At 42.2% G+C, this 18,180-nt stretch overlaps 2 protein-coding genes across 3 annotated transcripts in view; one reads left to right on the top strand and one right to left on the bottom strand.

The window, feature by feature from the left end:
• Positions 1-1,482: 1,482 nt before the first annotated feature.
• Positions 1,483-18,180, top strand: part of LOC137410448 (short-chain collagen C4-like) — a 227,936-nt gene continuing 211,238 nt past the window's right edge. For both annotated transcript variants that reach the window (XM_068095874.1, XM_068095865.1), the window contains exon 1: positions 1,483-1,658. The gene's annotated coding sequence lies outside the window, so the exon portion shown is untranslated. The remainder of the gene's footprint in view (positions 1,659-18,180) is intronic.
• LOC137388708 (retroviral-like aspartic protease 1) lies at positions 12,808-13,926 on the bottom strand. Its single transcript, XM_068075164.1, has 2 exons — positions 13,774-13,926; positions 12,808-13,260 (listed from the first exon to the last, which is right to left on the bottom strand). Exons 1-2 carry the CDS (start codon positions 13,924-13,926, stop codon positions 12,808-12,810), a joined length of 606 nt encoding a protein of 201 aa, XP_067931265.1.

Here is an 18,180-nt window from a genome sequence, read left to right as displayed (position 1 = left end):
TCTTACAATGGATCGATGCTCATAGCCCATCCTCTATTCCTGATCCTCTATCTTACTATGTCACTATTTATCTTACCATGTCACCCTTTATCTTACCTTGCCACCCTCTATCTTACCATGCCACCCTTTATCTTACCATGTCACCCTCTATCTTACCATGCCCCCCTTTATCTTACCATGTCACTCTTTATCTTACCATGCCACCCTTTATCTGACAATGTCACCATTTATCTTACCATGTCATTCTTCGTCTTACCATGTTATCCATAAAATTCCCATGTCACTGTTTATTTTACCATATCTTGCTAATAACATTTAATTAAATATTGCTAGTAATATTTTATGAAAAACTTTAACATAATGCAAACCAGCTCTTTGGCAAGGGTTTTGCATGTACAATAAAGACATTAAAGCTATGCACACTGGTAATTGACGAATGCCACAAATGATCAAATGAAGTTGTAAGGAATCTCTATGATTAGTAGACAAAGCAGCAGATGTCTAGAGGTTGGCAAATAAAACGAAAGATGTCTAATTATTAGTAGATAAAACAACATATATCTAGTGATTGGCAAATAAAACAATAGGTGTCTAGTGATTGAAAAGTAAAACTAAGATTTGTTTTAATGAGTATTGTTTTCAAATCATAAAATTGCATCATTTCAGTTTTCTTATCCATTTGTGTTAAAATGAATAAAAAAAATAGAGAACTATATGATAGCAGGCAGGAAATGAAGAAAAACAACTTCAAGCTGGATATTGATTTTATGTAAACTGTTGAAAAGTACAAGATATTAATTGTACAAAATAATTCATGCCTGCATCAAAGCTACAGTAACAAATGTTTTGACCACTGTTATATAAATGCTTTAGCAACCCACTGCAGGAATTAAATTGACAAAGTTGATAAAACTCCAGCTACATGTATTTGAAATACTGTTTGTTCTATATACTACATGTACATCTTCATATTTATTTGTCTTTTGTATTCAAGTCAGGTTTTATTTTTGTAGTATCAGGTGGTGTAATTAGATATGCAATTCTGCTGAAGATAACAGTTTTATAAGACTTTTAATTTTTATGAGAACTTGTTCAATTAAACTGTTACATAGTAGACTACCTGACCTTGACAGGAAGTACAGCTGGCCAAGTAAACTCAAATCGGTCATATGATCGGTCAAATGTGTCTATTTGACATCCTGTTGATGACGTAGTTGACACTCTCGTATAAATAACAGTAGTAAAGCAGAGCTTCTCATTATCATCTGATTGAGAGTTTACAGACATTACACTATAAGGTAACAGTTTGTATTTCATATCTTCATGTATACTGGGTTACTTGATTTATGTTTGTCAAAAACTTTCACTAGATAAATATATTAGAATTACTAAAATAAAAAGGTGAAGATTACTATCGTGTTACTATTGAAGTATTGTTTTATATGATTGTAACTAGATAAAACTTACTGTTTCAACAGGAAATGGTGGAACTGAAAGCATTCCTGCTGCTTTTCACACTGAATGCTGGCTGTCATGGCAACACTCTCAACAGTCTTGATAGCAGAGTGATAGAACTAGAGGATCAGCTGAAAGTACATGGGGAAAACTTGAATAAGACTTTAGCCCAACTGGAGTTACTACAGAACACCCTTGCTACTGTATGTTATTATTGATTGACTTTTTGTAAATTTTGCAAACATGTTTGCTAGATACAACTTTTAACACACTGATCATAATTTTAAGTTGTAAAGTATTCAAGCTATTAATGTTATCACAAACTTAATGGTAAGACTCAAGGGTCATGAGGTCAAACCAGACCGAGTTCTCCTGATGAAGCATTTCAATTAGAAAATTATTTACACAACCTTGCCTTCTTTTGCTATCACCAAGGTGATTATGTTGAAATTAGCATGATTTTACCCTTTCGCTGCCAAATGCGCATTTATGCGTTTTCTATGGTCGAGTGCCCTAGATGCATTTTCGCGACTTTTCCAGCAATTGCGTAGTAACTTAATTTTATTACTTGTTGACCTCATAACCCACGGTCTTTAGTACTTTTATGATATTGACTGTGTTGTCTGAAGATTTTTCTATAAAATTAGCCTAAAGTAACGAAGCAATTTAAAATTTTTGTTTAAGACTTTTCAACCTAGAAACGAAAATTTTTGTGTAAGTTTTGTTAAGTACAGCGCGAGTCAGAAAACGGATAATTACTCATGTTGATGACATTATAGCCAATTCAGATTCAGATTTTCGTGATTATACAGATAATTAAAGTAGCAGCACTGTCTCTGATAGTGTAACCGCTTGTACTATTGTAACCGCTTGTACTAGTTGTACCCGCTTGTAGTTAGCAACCGCGCGGTTACGACTGGAAATTCCTCAGCGCACCAGAGCATTTACTATGGCGATTTGACTCTTTGACACGATTGTGTAAAAACTGCATCAACTTTCATCAAAATTGAGTTGAATACATAAATTAACATGCATAGGAATACTAAAAAATTTCTCTACAAGCTGATACTTTTTATTATGTAGATAGCTTGCAATTGCTTTCCTGCATAAGTCTCACTTCGTTGAAGCTACCAGTTTTTTTTACATTGTTTTTAATTGTAGTTTATAATTAGTAAAAGCAATTGACAATGTTGTATAAATAATACTTGCATAGATTCACATGTTCACAACAACTTGCCAAAAAAATTAGTTGTCCAAGAGCATTGAAAGCGGAGTTATGAGCTCCGAGGTATAACGTGAGCGCCACTCGAAATGCTCGTGACGCCATGTCCATAAGCAGCGCAAGACAGTCACCCAACATGGTTGCTCCAACTTTTGTGCAAACTGGCACAAAACTGCAAATGAATATGCATCTGAAAGCTGAGACATTTTTCTGCAGAATGAGAAATTCTCCTCCATACAGCTTGCGAAAACTTTGCAGCTAGAGATCTATGTATACGCAGTTACATATTTTTGCTCTGAATTTTTATGCATTTCTTGAAACTATAGATTTATGTAACAATTTTGCATATAAAGTTTTTGCACAGATTCATGTATGCTGCAGCAAAGATTAACCGGTTGTGTGCAAAAAGAATTAAGTTGTGAGCCTATATTCACACATTTGGTGAAGTAGCAAAAGACAGGAAGCAACATTTATTATGAGCAGAAACAGCAAATCATGGACTGCTAGATTGCAAAACAATATGAGAACTGAACTCTTTGATTAGAGTGCTGCTCTGAAAATAGCAGTGTGCAACAAATACAGCACACCAATGCACAACTAATACAATAGATTAGCAAATGTATGTACAAAAGCTAGCAATACAAAGCAGTGAACCATTTGGAGAAACTAAATAAATCACAACTTGTAAATAAATTTAGTTAGCATGGTAAGGATCAAAACATGACTCGCACAAAAATATTCTATAAGTTACTCCGCCGCCAGTGCCTTTAGCTTGCTCTTGCCATTGACAATGTATACAGGCAACTTGTGCACATAGCCAGAGACAGCAACTGAAGGCAAATAACTTAATTTCAAATTTAGTTCTGTTAGATGGAATATACTGCCTGAAGTTGAGCCATCCTTTCCAACCCAGTAAGCTTTCATCTACGGATATAAATTTATCAGGCAGAAAAACAGGATAGAAAAAGTTGCATGTCATGGCAAAAACATTTTCTAACTCGAACAATTTATTGCTAGCAAGTTCTTCAAAATTGTCAGTAAAGTGTAAAGTTTCTTCTAATTTTCTTTCAATTTTTAATTTGATTAAAAATATCAGCACAGATAATAAAGGATTGTGGACCAGTAAAGCAACAGAATAGGCTTTTTGAGAATACCTATATGCAAAACTAAACAAACAACTCGCCCAATATTTATCATCAACAGGCTCCAAAGCATCGCAATGTTTTTGAAGGCCATATTTATTTGTTTCGTTAAATATAACTTTCATAATGGCTGATGTTATAAAAAGCTGTGAATAATAAAAAACACTTACCTGTTTAAGAATTCAAACTTATTCTCCTGCCAGGCTGCCATCAAAATGTTATTATTTTATTTTTAAATCAGCTCCTCTTTGATATCCGTCATTATTTCCTGTTTCAACGCCGGCTGTTTCGGTCTCACTTTCGCAATCCATTTCACTCTGGGAATTTTCTTTTTTACTTTCATCGTCTTTCTCACATTCTTCTGCTCTAAAATCCGCTTCTTCACTTTCAAACCAGTTGGTATCTTCCTGTAAACAAATATTTTTAGCAGCGCTTCAATTGTCGTATTTGGCCATGATGATTAGCTTTCAATAAAGAACGTTCAACTTCTAACAACAGGTTCTTTTTTGCACATGCGTATAAGGGGCTAATTATAGCCTCAAAATAGTGGTGTGATATCTTTTAAAACTCCTCAAATCATTATTTAAAAATTTTAGTGCCGTTTTAAAATAAAGAAATGAACTTAAAAAATACCTATCGAAGACTCAGATCCGACGGGCATACACGGGTTTGGTGCGCTGAGACTGCGCTCTCAACACGTAAATTTATGGGAACGGGGTGGAAAAGGTTAAAAGTCATTTGTTAACAGTGCCCTACTAGAAGATTGAATGTAATGAAAATCTGATTGACAACTCAAGAAATGTGCTTTTGTAAAAGCTTGCTACTGAAAAGCCTACTAATAATTGTAGTACCTACATGGAGTTTCTGCTCACCCAAGTGATGAACTAGAAGGTTCTGAAAGTAGAGTTGATATCAACATTCATTTATCTAGAGGTTTGAATATGTCTTTATTTTTCTTTAGTTCTTACATAATTCTAACTTTATCTCGTTTAGTTATTAATACATCATACTCTATCATTGTAGAATAGATAGCAGCTAAGAAACAACCTGTAAATTGTATATATACATATATATATATATATATATATATATATATATATATATATATATATATATATATTAAATCATATTAAACTATATTGTTTTATATTTAATGTAATATAATGTATTACCATATTTTGTATTGCACTTTATTGTACTATGTCATATAAGAGCATCAAAAACATCATGTAAAGTGTCAAAGTGCATCAAAGTCTCATTAGAATATCATATACTTGTCAAAATGTGTCTGTTTTACTTTCTTTTTACCATTGTTATAGTATTTAACTTTAATTGTGCTTTTCCAAGCTCTCCTGTCAACAGGTTAGTCTAATTGTACCTAATAAGAACACATAAATAGTATTAAATACATAATATATGTAACTACAGCAATCAAATATAAACTGCAGAGAGGGAGAATGGGGCTACCGGGTCAACAGGACCTCAAGGACCGATGGGACCTCAAGGAGCAATGGGACCTCAAGGACCAACAGGACCTCAAGGACCACCAGGATCTCAAGGAGCATCAGGACCTCAAGGACCAACAGGACCACCGGGAGGGCAAGGAAAAACAGGAGCTCAAGGAAAAACCGGGCCTCAAGGACCACCAGGACCTTCTGGTTTGCAAAGATCACAGGGTCTTCCAGGAAAGAATGGTGAGATAGACTTTTAATTCTCAAATTAAATGTAAATGACTTTGCGGAGGAGTAGGGTAATTGATGCCGATTGCTAAAACTAAAGCACTGCATATTTCAAGTTGATGTTGTAAATAGATCATTGATAGTGTAAGTCGATATTAGCCAGTAACTATGTCCTGCAGCTACAATAGAACTTTGTCCTTGCTTTAACTTTACTATGTCCTCTAGTTTTATTGCAATGAAAACCACTTCACCCCTTTAAGACTCCACAAGTAACCAAACTTTTTGTGTATACAGGTAGAGATATGTATTTCAAAAATACCGTATGTGTATACAGTAGTGTTGGGCCGGTATTGGGTTATCCGCTCTTACCGATACCGAGGGATTCTCGGTATCCGAGGAAATCAATCATTTTCGGTGTCAGCTAGGTATCCGCGGCCGGTTTGATATGATCGGAATTTATCCATAAAAGCCTACCGGTAAATGGTTATACGGATATCCGGAAAGATTTTTAAAACGCTTCATGACAAACATGCTAATCTCAGCTCGCATTAGCGAACAAATTCAACGAAAACTTCCACGCTTACTGTATCTACTATTATATTACGTTGCATTGATAATGCCACCAGCCTCGAAGGTTTGGGAGTTCTACACAGATGGGAGGACGTATAAAGACTCTAATGGGACTGGACTCTATTTGGACTGCGTATAATTATGTGATTACATTACCTGATTACAATATGTGATAGTAAGATTTTTTTAAACTGTTTCAGTATATTTAACAAAGAGAGCCCCTTGCCATTCTCTATCTGTTTTTTATTATACATAACGTTTGTATCAATAACTATATTTTTTAATAGAATAAACAATAAAAACATCTATCATGAAAATTCTATTTCCATCTTTCTTTTCTTTTTTGGCTTTCTAAAACAAGGAGTCTCTTTGCCGTAACAATATACTGCTGACTAAAGAATGTTTTTTGCACAGGCTACTTTTTGCACAACGGTAAAAATTGTTCGAGACAGTTATGATTTAAAGTTTAAGCCATTTAAAGTCACACTGATAACCACATACCGAACAATAGTACCGACAATACCGAACTTTCTTAGTTGGCAAAGGATACCGAAGATGGTAAATACCGAAGATACCGGTACCAGAAAAACCGATAAAAATGTGCAAGGATATCCGATCCGACACTAAATTAGATACAGGCCCAACACTAGTATACAGTCAATGAGGCACATGCAACTGAACTGCATTCAATGAGACAGTTAGGTGCTCTGCTTTCCTTGGTTCATTTAGGCTCATTATATATGGTAAAGGTTTTTGTGTCACCTGCACTTTTCCTCCACTAGTACAAGACTCGGTGCACGAGTTTATACATATATTTCTGCTTAGTTCATAATTTGTACAAGAATGATCAAATAACAGGCAACAAACAGGCCCAGAAAAGCTCTGCTCTTCTACACAGATGTTCGAGCTTATATAGCTAGTAAGCGCCACCTCCGTTTTACTTGACTGGACCCGGCACGACTCGGTCTTGAATCGGCACAGCCTGGCTTAACTCTGACCTCGTTATTCTGCCTGACTGAGCACAGCCCGGCTCGGCTTAGCTCAGCCCTAGGCTCAGCTCTCAGTGGATCACATTTCACAACACTCTCCCCTCCATTGGTGACCACGGTCTCCAATTTAGACTTTGGGAAAGAGCTTATGGTAGCCACTCTGCAGACCTCCTCCTCTCCTGTCAGGGTTCTGTCCAGGTCCTCGTCATCTGCTTCAGAGATAGTTTCTCCGGGGCAGCTCGTGTTGGCCTCAGCAGTCACCTCCTCCCACTCCTGATCTTCCTTGGGGGTTGCCACACCTACCGGCTCCGGTGCACCCAGTGCTTCCTCAGCTTCTTTCAAGCTAGTTGTGACCAGTCAATAAATCCTGTAGCGAGGTGTTACCTTCTCTGTCCATCTTCTCAAGTGCTTTAAAGTCGTCCAGAGAAAATGAGTGTTTTAAAAGGAAAGCTTTGGTCATGTCCGTGAGGACCGTTTTGCTACCTTTCTGTTTGACCTCCGGACCGTTTTCCAACAAATCCATTTAGTAGCACACGCCATCTCCGTAACATTCAAGCTTCCTCGTTGTCCGGGCTGGCCTCGGATTGTGCCGGACCGGAGTTGATTGGATTGCGGGGTTGATAGGATCTGGTGTTGTGGTCTCTTCGGTCTCCACCAGGATTGCTTCAGGTTTTCCCGGAACTTTTAGCCGTGTGGCCAGATTGATTCCCTTGAAACATGGAGGGCATCTTTGACTTTCTCTTTCCTCCAGTCCGGCTGGATTTTCTCCTAGAGTTATCTCCTGCCCTCATTTTTCTGCAGCTTCTAGCAGCAACTTTTCCCGGCTTAGAAGTGGCATTATGGGCACAGGGTCTATTCTGACCTCCTCCTGTCTCCTCTCCGGCCTGCTGGGTCAAGCTCCTTTCATGTTAGGACCCCTCCTTGGCTCCAAGGTGGCCAGGGCTTGTCCCAACCTTTCTGGGCAATCATGATAAGGTTTCAGATTTCCTTCGCTCTGAATGGAAGACTAGCCCTGTCGTTCCACCAGACATGTGTTGCTCCTCCAGGCTTTCAGGACCTGGTATGTTCCTACGAACTTTGCCTGCAGCTTGGGATTTTCTCCCCGTTTCCAGCCTTTTTTCAAGAGCCATACCCAGTCGCCTGGGGATAAAAGCGGTGGCTCCTCCCGGTCCTCCTGTCTCACCTCCATCTGACTTTGTTGTTGCGCCTGGCGCACCATCTGCAGCCTCCACTGCACCTTAAGGGCGTGCTCATGGGCAGGAAAGAACTCGGTCAGTGGTGGGTGGCTTTCGAGCTGGTCCGGCAACCTCAGCTCCCGTCCCAACATCAACATATTGACTGTCTCTCCGGTTGTGGAAGGGGGCGGTGCCTCGGTATGCCCTCATCAGCTGAAAAAGCAGCAGGTCCCACTCGTCCTGTCCCTGAGTCAAAAGTAGTGCCCTCAAAGAGCCTCCCCCCCCCCGAGTCCCCCATTGTTTCGTGCAACGATCCCGTTGGCCTGTGGGTGATAAGGAGTCATATGGATTTTCCCACGTCCCAGAGTTGGCACAGCTCGGCCATCAGTTGGCTCTCAAACTGCGCCCTCTGGTCAGTGTGGATCTACTCGGGTAATTCCAGGTAGCAGAAAACCCGCTCATCCAGTGCATTCGCGACCACCAGGGCCATGACGTCAGGTAGTGCCAGTTCGTCCTGCCATCAGGTGGAGTGGTTGATGAAAACCAGCACCTACTTGTCCCCCCTAGGCGTGACCGGAAATGGCTCACCAGGTCCATGGCCACTTTCTGCCGGGGTCATCCGGCGTAGAGCCTTCTTTTCCTTCTAGCCGCCTTTGTCCCTCTATGCTTTGCGGCCTGGTACACCTCACAATTCTTGATGAGCCGTCTGACTGTGGCCGTCAGTCCAGGCCAGTACCAAATCAGCTGGAGGCGGCTTATCATTCTTCCTACCCCAGAGTGAGCTAAGGTGTGTGTTTGCCACACCGTTGTCTCCCGCATGGCTGGGGGCAGATGGTGCACCATCTGGCGTGGCCCTGCAGGGCCACGTGTGTTTCCAGCACTCCATCCTGTCGCATGCACAGAGAGCCTCGCATGTGATGCAGGATATCTAGCTCTCTGCTCCCGACTTCCAGGTGTTCCGCTGGCACCTCTTCCCCTGTGGCGATGAAACGATACATGATGGCCACGGGTCCTTGTCCGGTTGCCTGTGTCTTTGCTAGCTTGCCCTTTGGTCCTGTTATCCTTGGTGTGGCCGGTAGCCCCCCGGAGGAACTTCCGGCACCCAGGTTCAATCCCGCCACTGTTGGGGTGGAGAGTCCCGTGCAAGTTGCTGGCTGGCCCTCTGGGGTATGCAACATTGCCCAGGGTCGATCCCGCTCTGTTGAGAGTGGGAATCCTATCCAGGCAACTGGTCAGTACCCACGCGGCTAAAGGCTCTTTTTCCCTTGCCAATTCCTTCCGTGAGGAGCCCCCGTCCCTCTGCTCAATGCTCGCGCATTGCCAGCAGTCCTCGCAGGTTTGCCTACTCAACTCATCTGCATTCTTGCAGCGAGTCCCTGACTGATGCTGCAGGACGTAGCGGAACTCAGCCAGGATCTCTAGCCACCGGGCTACCTGGTTCGAGGCTTCCCTCCTCCTGCATAGCCACCGGACTGGCGCGCGATCCGTCTGTAGGAGGAAACCCTGGCCATACAACTGCGATCAAAAATGCTTTACTGCCTTTACCACCGCAAGCAGCTCCCGTCGAGTGACGCAGTAATTGCATTCCGGGAGGGTGAGGGTCTTGCTGTAGTAAGGAATGACTCTCTCGCAGCCCTCTTGTACTTAAGCCCCCACTCCACATCCGCTGGGGCGTGTGTCCAGGATGTACTGCCTCCAGAGATCCGGGTAGCCCAAGATCAAGGCGGTGCAGATACTATCCTTCAGTGCGTTGAAGGCGATCTGTTCCCCTTCCATCCATCTCCAGAGCTCTCCTTTTGCAGTCAGTTGGTGCAAGGGATGCGCTATAGTGGCAAACTCCGGGATATATTGTCGGTAGTAGCCGACCGTCCCGAAGAATCCTTGGAGTTCTGTGACTGCCAGTCTGTGACTGCCTTCACCTTGTCGGGATCTGTAAAGACTCCGTCCTGGCTTACTATGTGGCCCAGGTAGCGGACTTTGGGTTGCAATAGTTTTCACTTGGCTGGCTTTAACTTCAGTTTGGCCGTGTGGAGTCTCTGGAAGACCTTCTCCAGCCGATGCTGATGCGTATCAAAGTCCAGGGCGATGACTATAATATCATCCAGATACAGTAGCAGCGTTCTCTAGTGGAGGCTATGTAGCACTCTTTCTATGAGTCTTTGGAAGGTGGAAGGGGCGGATGTCAGTCCGAAAGGCAACACCTTCCATTTCCATAATTCGGACCGTGTCGAGAAGGCCGACTTCTCTTGCGCCTCTGCATCCAGGGCTACATGCCAATACCCGCTCACCAGGTCGAGCATGCTGAAATAGTGGCTGCCAGACAGGGCGTCCAGGCTTTCGTCGATCCTGGGTAGAAGGTAGGCGTCCTTCTCAGTGATGGCGTTTAGACGCTGGTAGGTGATGTAGAAGAGCCACTTCCCGTCCTTCTTCCGAACCAACACCACGGAAGAGCTCTAAGCTCCTCCGGCTGGCTCGATCAGACCCACTTGAGCAGATCATAGACCTGCCTTTCGGCCTCGGCCTCCTTTTCCGGTTTGAGTCTGTGGGGGTTGCCGGATTGGCTAGATGCCCTCCTTAAGTGGAATGGAGTGTTCCACCCCAGTGGCCCTTTCTACGTTGTTGTCACCTGTACTGAACACAGTGGCATATCGACTCAGCATGGAGGCCAACTTCGCCGTTCGACCCATTCCCTCACAGTTCGGCCGAGCCACCTGGAACGGTTCCTCAAGGTGAGCCGGCACTCCATTGATTGAAATCGGACCGGCGTCACACAGTAAGGGATCGTCCTCTTCAATCTGCGGGGTATCCACTCCCGTGTAAATACCGATTGTGGCTCCGGACCGAAAATTCAATGGCCGCTCTGTAGCATTCATGCAGCAGGTGATGACCTGTCCCCTGGGTTCTGGCTGATTCAAGCTACTTGCTATCGGAGGTCTGTCGGGAAATCCTCCGATCAGTCCCATGGGGCAGTAATCTTGCGTGGTGATGCGACAGTGTATTGCCATCTCTGTTCGGGCGGAACCACTACCCCCTTATCACCTGTACCTTGCTCTGTGGCAGCCGCTCATGTCAATTCATGCAGACTATCTGTCTGCCATCCACTCGGACCATCGGCGGCTCAAATTCGAGACAGCACTGATGGGCCATGAAGAATGGCTTTCTGAGGATGGCATCCTCACTCAGAGGGCTAACCACAAAAACTTCCTCTGTCTTCACATCCCTCAGGCGGATGGCCAGACAGATTATCCCAAAGAAGGGGAGCCGTTTTTCGTCAGCCATTAGTTCATGGCTGTCACTCTCCTTGAGTTGGTCCCGTACGGCTCCTGGCAATCGGTCAAAGACCTGCTTATTGATCAGGTTTGTGGCGCATCCTGTATCTAAGAGAAACTGGATGGGCCCCCCTCCACTCTTCCTGAGAGGAAATAGCTGGTGGAGTGAGGTCGGCTGAGGGCTTGCGCCTTAGAGGTGTCTTCCAAGACATATTCCGGGAAGCCTGAGAGCCTTTCTTTCTGCAGTGGGACAGGGTCGGTCCCTCTGGCCGTCCTACGTCTGGGGTAGACCCGGGCTTCTTGCGATTGCCATCCCTAAGGCAGAAAAAGGGTGGACCCAGCCACCTTTAACGCAAGCTTCCGTCCATCCGGTCCAGTGAGGGTTGTTCTCGCTGGCTGGGGTGGAGGGGCTTTGGGGGTCAAGCTCCTTCATTTTGGGCTACGTCCCTGCCGTTTGCACGAAAGGGCGTAGGCGGTATCCGGGAGCGTGGAAATGTCCAGATTGACCTCACTCAAAGACTGGTAGCAGTTTCGTGTCTCCACAGACCTTTCCTGTTCACGAACCTTCCTCAACCTAGTTCTTGCTGGGTGAGACCAACCGTCGGCTGTCACCGAACCCCGTGTAGTCCTATTGTGTTTTCGGGGTTGTTTGGTTTTGGTACAGCCAGTAGTTGGAGCTACTGCTGTGGCCGTGTTTCGTCTCCCGAAGCCGGTTTGGTGTAACGTGGCCAATTCTTCCGTACGTGCCCTGGTAGCCCACATCCCCAACAAAGGGTAGCTGGCTGACTCCTCTTTGTTGGAGTGCGAACCTGCTTTTTGGAGCCGCTCCACCTTGTCCATGAGAGTTTGAACCAGCCGGGCTAGTCATCTTATAACATCGGTTTCAGCCGAGTTCACCTGATCGGAGGTTCCTTCCTCCAGGGTTCGTACCGAAGAGCCGGTAGATTTACACTCGCCTCTTTGGATCTAGAGGTAGTCATTCCCGGCCCGTACAGCATGAGCCAGCGTGGGTGTATGTATGGCCAACAGATGTCGCTGCAAAGCAGGATCCCTTAGTGAGCTGCAGAAAGTCTTTATAGCCATACTATTTTGGTGTCGATTCGGCAGGTCCTCGTACGCAATGCGTACCAACTTCTCGACCTCCATAGCATGCTCCTGAAGTGCCGTCCTTACCTTTCACGTGAGGGCGTTGAGCTCGCTTAGCGCCTACCTGGCGGAGAGCCTGAATCTTGCCCGGAGGGCATTGAAAATGGCCTCCTTGTCTTCAGCTCATCCGCTGTCTGCCATCCACTCGGACCACTGGCTGCTAAAATTCAAGAGAGCACTGATGGGCCATGAAGAATGGCCTTCTGAGCATGGCATCCTCGCTCAGATGGCTAACCACAAAAACTTCCTCTGTCTTCACATCCCTCAGGTGGATGGCCTGATGGATTATCCCGTAGAAGGGGAGCCGTGTTTTGTCAGCCAATAGTCCATGGCTGTCACTTTCTTTGAGTTGGTCCCGTACGGCTCCTGGCAATTGGTCAAAGACCTGCTTATTGATCAGGTTTGTGGTGCATCCTGTATCTAAGAGAAACTGGATGGGCTGCCCTCCCACTCTTCCTGGGAGGAAATTGCTGGTGGAGTGAGGTCGGCTGAAGGCTTGCGCCTTAGAGATGTCTTCCAAGACATATTCCGGGAGGCCTGAGAGCCTTCCTTTCTGCGGTGGGGCGGGGTCGGTCTCTCTGGCCGTCTTACGTTTGGGGTAGACCCGCGACTCCTGCAATTACCATCCCCAAGGCAGAGAAGGGGTCGGCCCAGCCGCCTTTAAAGCAGGCTTCCGACCATCTGGTCTAGTTGGGGTTGTTCTCGCTGTCTGGGGTGGAGGGGATTTGGGGGTCACACTCCTTCATTTTAGGCTACGTCCCTGCCGTTTGCATGTAGGTGGTATCCGAGACAGTGGAAATGTCAAGATTGGCCTCACTCAAAGACCAATAGTAGTTTCGTGTCTCCACAGGCATTTCCTGTGCACAAACTTTCCTCCATCTAGTCTTTGCTGGTCGTGGAATCCAAGTATATCAATACTTTACAATAGTTATAGTTGTGATAGATCTATTATCAATACTTTATAATACATGTAGTTCTAGTTGTGATACATATAGGTGTATATCAATACTTTATAATAGTTATAGGAGTGATAGATGTATATCAATACTTCATAATAGTTATAGTTGTGATAGATATACATGAATACTTTGTAATAGTTATAGTTTTGATGAATGCATATCAATACTTTGTAATAGTTATAGTCCTCAGCCTGTTCGCCCAGTGCTTCGCAGAGGTGTAATAGGGTTGCTCCTTCCGTCCACTGGTTGGCGTCGGCTACCTCCGTGATGTGCGTGGTGAAGTACTCCACATCTCCCTTTCCAGTGTACTGGGGAGTCATAAAGTGTGGTGCCGGTTCCTAAGCCCTTGGCATCAGTAGTACCATTTATAGTGCCTCGATTAGTCGGTGGGGTCTTGGGTCAGCACTTATTGCTCTCCTATTGGCCATGTCTGGCCTTCAGTAAGTTTCTGCTCTCTTTCCAGGGCAGTGCCTTTACTGTGTCCATGGCTGTCGGCTCCTTTCTGAGTTTCTTCCTGTAGGAAGTTATTTAGTAGGAGCTCGCTGCCTTCTCAGGCAAGTCACGTCAGAGCCTTTAGTAAGTTTGTGCTTCCTGAGCAGTACATCCACTGGGTCTGATACTGCAGGGCTTTCCGTAGCTCTTTTTTGGTTTCTTCCTGTAAGAAGTTCTTTTAGTAGGAGCACGCTGCCTCCTCAGGTAAGTCCTGTTGGAGCCTTCAGTAGGTTTCTGCTCCCGGAGCAGTGCATCTACTGGGCTCGATACTGCAGGGCTTTCCACAGCTCTCTCTGGGTTTCTTCCTGTTGTCAGGAAGTTCTTCCAGTAAGAGTAGTGACCGCGTTTTTCAGGCAACCTAGTTTATCCAGAGTCCAGTAAACTTCCCAGTGTCCAGTGATCCTGATGCGAGTCCTGTGGTGGAGTTTTTGGGATCATCAGCAATCCCACTGCCTCCACAAGTGTAAAGGTTTTGTGCGACCTTCACTTTTCCTCCACTAGTTTAAGACTCAGTGCATGAGTTTATACATATATTTCTGCTTAGTTCATAAGTTGTACAAGAATGATCAAGTAACTGGCAATGAACAGGCCCAGAACAGCTCTGCTCTTCTACACAAATGTTCGAGCTTAACTGCTAGTAAGCTCCACCTCCGTTCTACTTGGCTGAACCTGGCATGGATCAGCTCGGTCTTGACTCGGCACGGCCTGGCTAAACTCTGACCTTGTTATTCTGCCTGACTGAGCACAGCCCGGCTCGGCTTAGCTCAGCCCTAGGCTCAGCTCTCAGTGGATCACATTCCACAACACTATAATGGCGGCTAATAAGCTCCACCTCTTCTTCAAGCTCGGTTGATTGTGCATACGTGCCTTGACTTTAATCTGTCACATATGGTATATTAACTATATATAACCCTGATAACTTTACTGAGCCACTTGCTAACTTCTAGCTTGGCTGACCATGCTTGCAGCCGGTTAGTGGTCCTTTGAACGGCTGAATAATTACAGTGCACTCGCATGATACGATGAGAGTGTTATGCGACAACTTTTTTTGCCTTATGACGTGGAAACACAATGATTTGTCATCCTCGCTATGAATAATTCAACGATTGAGTCACTCAATATTTAAATTTGACTGTCGGTGTGCTTAGTACGTCAAAGTAACAAAAATGCAGATTTTCTGATTGCCGCAAACCTTCACACATCACCTGAAAAAGATATGATGACTGAATTTTCTGGATTCGGCTTTCCTTGTGTGAAGAAAAGTAGTGCCTACCTAATATTTCCTTTCAAAACTAGTAGCAAAGTTGGAGTTGCAATTCCTTTGAAGTAAGGGTCAACGATAAAACAAATTTCTTTACTCCTCTAACAAAAATCCATTTCATTACTAGAACAACATCAGTCGAACTTTCTTGTCGAACTAAGTTGAGAAAAGTTTTAAAGAGGTCTGCTAAATGTTTTAGTGAAAAAGAGCTGAAAACTGATAGGTGATAAAATTTTAGAATGAAAAAGGTGAAGTTCGGCTGAATAGTTAAATATATTTACATACATGTAATAAAACTTATCTTTAAGTGGATGTTTAGTAAGCTAAACTCTTTTAAATATCTAGTTTTAATATAAACAGTATTTATATAACATTATGATGGTTTTTCCAGAAAACGTTTGCATGGTATAATTACGGTGGGTTTCTATACCCACCTGTATGATAATTTAGCTATACGATGCCAACCCTGAAACGAATTAAAACCGTAGAACAAGGGCGGGCTGTAACAGTGAGCTCGAGAAAGCAAGCCACTCGAGTGGCTAGCTTCCTACAGCATCGATTCTAATTTTATATTTAAGGCATGGCAGGAGCATTAGGTGCACCTGGAGCAACAGGACTTCCAGGCACTCCTGGTATTAATGGTATTTCAGCTGAAAATGGAGGAGTCGTCTACACGCGATGGAGAAGGACGATGTGTGGAGAGAACTCTACTCTTCTTTACAATGGTATGAGTTCTGTTATAGATTTAAAACAGTCATAAGACAGTAAGTCATTTTGATGACATTCCAGAGTAAGACATAATTTCTTGTAAGATCCTCATGTTAAAAGTTGTGCTAGTAAAATTAATTAACTTGACAAACCACATCAACTGTTAAACTTTCATAGAATCGAAAGGTATTATTAAAATTTAGCCCAACCAAAATGCTAAGGTTAACGCTTTGTAATGTAAAATTTTGTAATGCTTTGAACAAATTGAGAGCTGAGTATTGTCAGACTGTTAAAGATGCATATCTATAATATTTATAGTAGTGATAGATGTATATATAGATATATATATATATATAGATATATATCTATATACATATATAGATATAGATGTAAATATTTTATAATAGTTATAGTAGTGATAGATGTATATCAATACTTTATAATAGTTAAAGTAGTGATAGATGCATAACAATACTTTATAATAGTCATAGTGGTGATAGATGTATATCAATACTTTATAATAGTTATAATAGTGATAGATGTATATCAATACTTTATATTAGTTATAGTAGTGAAAGATGTATATCGATACTTTATAATAGTTATAGTAGTGATAGATGCATATCAATACTTTATAATAGTTATAGTACTGATAGATGTATATCAATACTCTATAATAGTTATCGTAGTGATAGATGTATATCAATACTTTATATTACTTATAGTAGTGAAAGATGTATATCGATACTTTATAATAGTTATAGTAGTGATAGATGCATATCAATACTTTATAATAATTATAGTACTGATAGATGTATATCAATACTTCATAATAGTTATAGTACTGATAGATGTATATCAACACTTTATAATAGTTGTAATAGTAATAGATGTATATCGATACTTTATAATAGTTATAGTAGGGATAGATGCATAGCAATACTTTATAATAGTTATAGTACTGATAGATGCATATCAATACTTTATAATAGTTATAGTACTGATAGATGCATATCAATACTTTATAATAGTTATAGTTGTGATAGATTTATATCAATACTTTATAATAGTTATAATAGAAATAGATGTAAATCAATACTTTATAATAGTTATAGTACTGATAGATGTATATCAATACTTTATAATAGTTATAGTACTGATAGATGTATATCAATACTTTATAATAGTTATAGTAGTGAAAGATGTATATCGATACTTTATAATAGTTATAGTACTGATAGATGCATATCAACACTTTATAATAGTTTTTCTTTAAGCATAAAATTTAAAACCTTTTAGAGATTTCTGCTTGTACATGTATTAACCACCATTTGGCCAGTATCGGAGTAGATTTGGCAGCAAATATTTTTAAATTCAATGTAACTTAATCGTCATATCTACAAGTACTAATATATAACATTACATCTAAATATGACAGGTCTCAGAGGATGATGCAGTTAATGTTATATATCAGTTAAACATGCCAAAGAGCAACAGGATGTGATAAAGTTTCCTTTAGATTATTAAAAGGAAAATCCCTTTTCTCTACTTTCTATTATCACACTCCTTCTTAATTTAATAATTCCAAACCCACATTCTCAAACTGTTTGAAGATAGCAAGAATTAAACTTTACAAAAAAGCTAGCAAGACGCAGCCAAATAATTTCAGGCATGCCTCAGTACTACCAGCTTTATCTAAAATTATACAGACTGTTTTAGTAAATCAAATGCATACATAATTTGTAGACTCTAACTTGTTTGTTGATAACTAGTATGATATTTGGGAGACACGCTTCACTGCGGTATTTACTAGTAAAATGTTGAAAAAACTATTATATATTTTTTCAATATTTCACTGTAATTGTGCCACTATCTAGCCTGTCTTGACAAACTGCTGTTTTTGCGGAGTTGTCCACCCCCCCCCCCCCCCCCCCCCCCCCCCCCGTCAAGTGGGCGTGCAACAACAGCTTGTCACAAGACGTACCGCACCTGATGCATCAGCTGCACTTATAGGGAGTTGTTCTCTTTCATCTACGCAGCTTGGCTGCGATGTTATGTTGGTCGCTACATTGATAATCATAACGGATTTCACGCAAAAACTTATGTAGAAACG

This window comes from Watersipora subatra, chromosome 1 (genome assembly GCF_963576615.1).
Source record: "Watersipora subatra chromosome 1, tzWatSuba1.1, whole genome shotgun sequence".
Classification (NCBI taxonomy): Eukaryota; Metazoa; Bryozoa; class Gymnolaemata; order Cheilostomatida; family Watersiporidae; genus Watersipora; species Watersipora subatra.
Note: the sequence above shows the minus strand (reverse complement) of the source record. Positions and strands in the feature narration are given on the sequence as shown.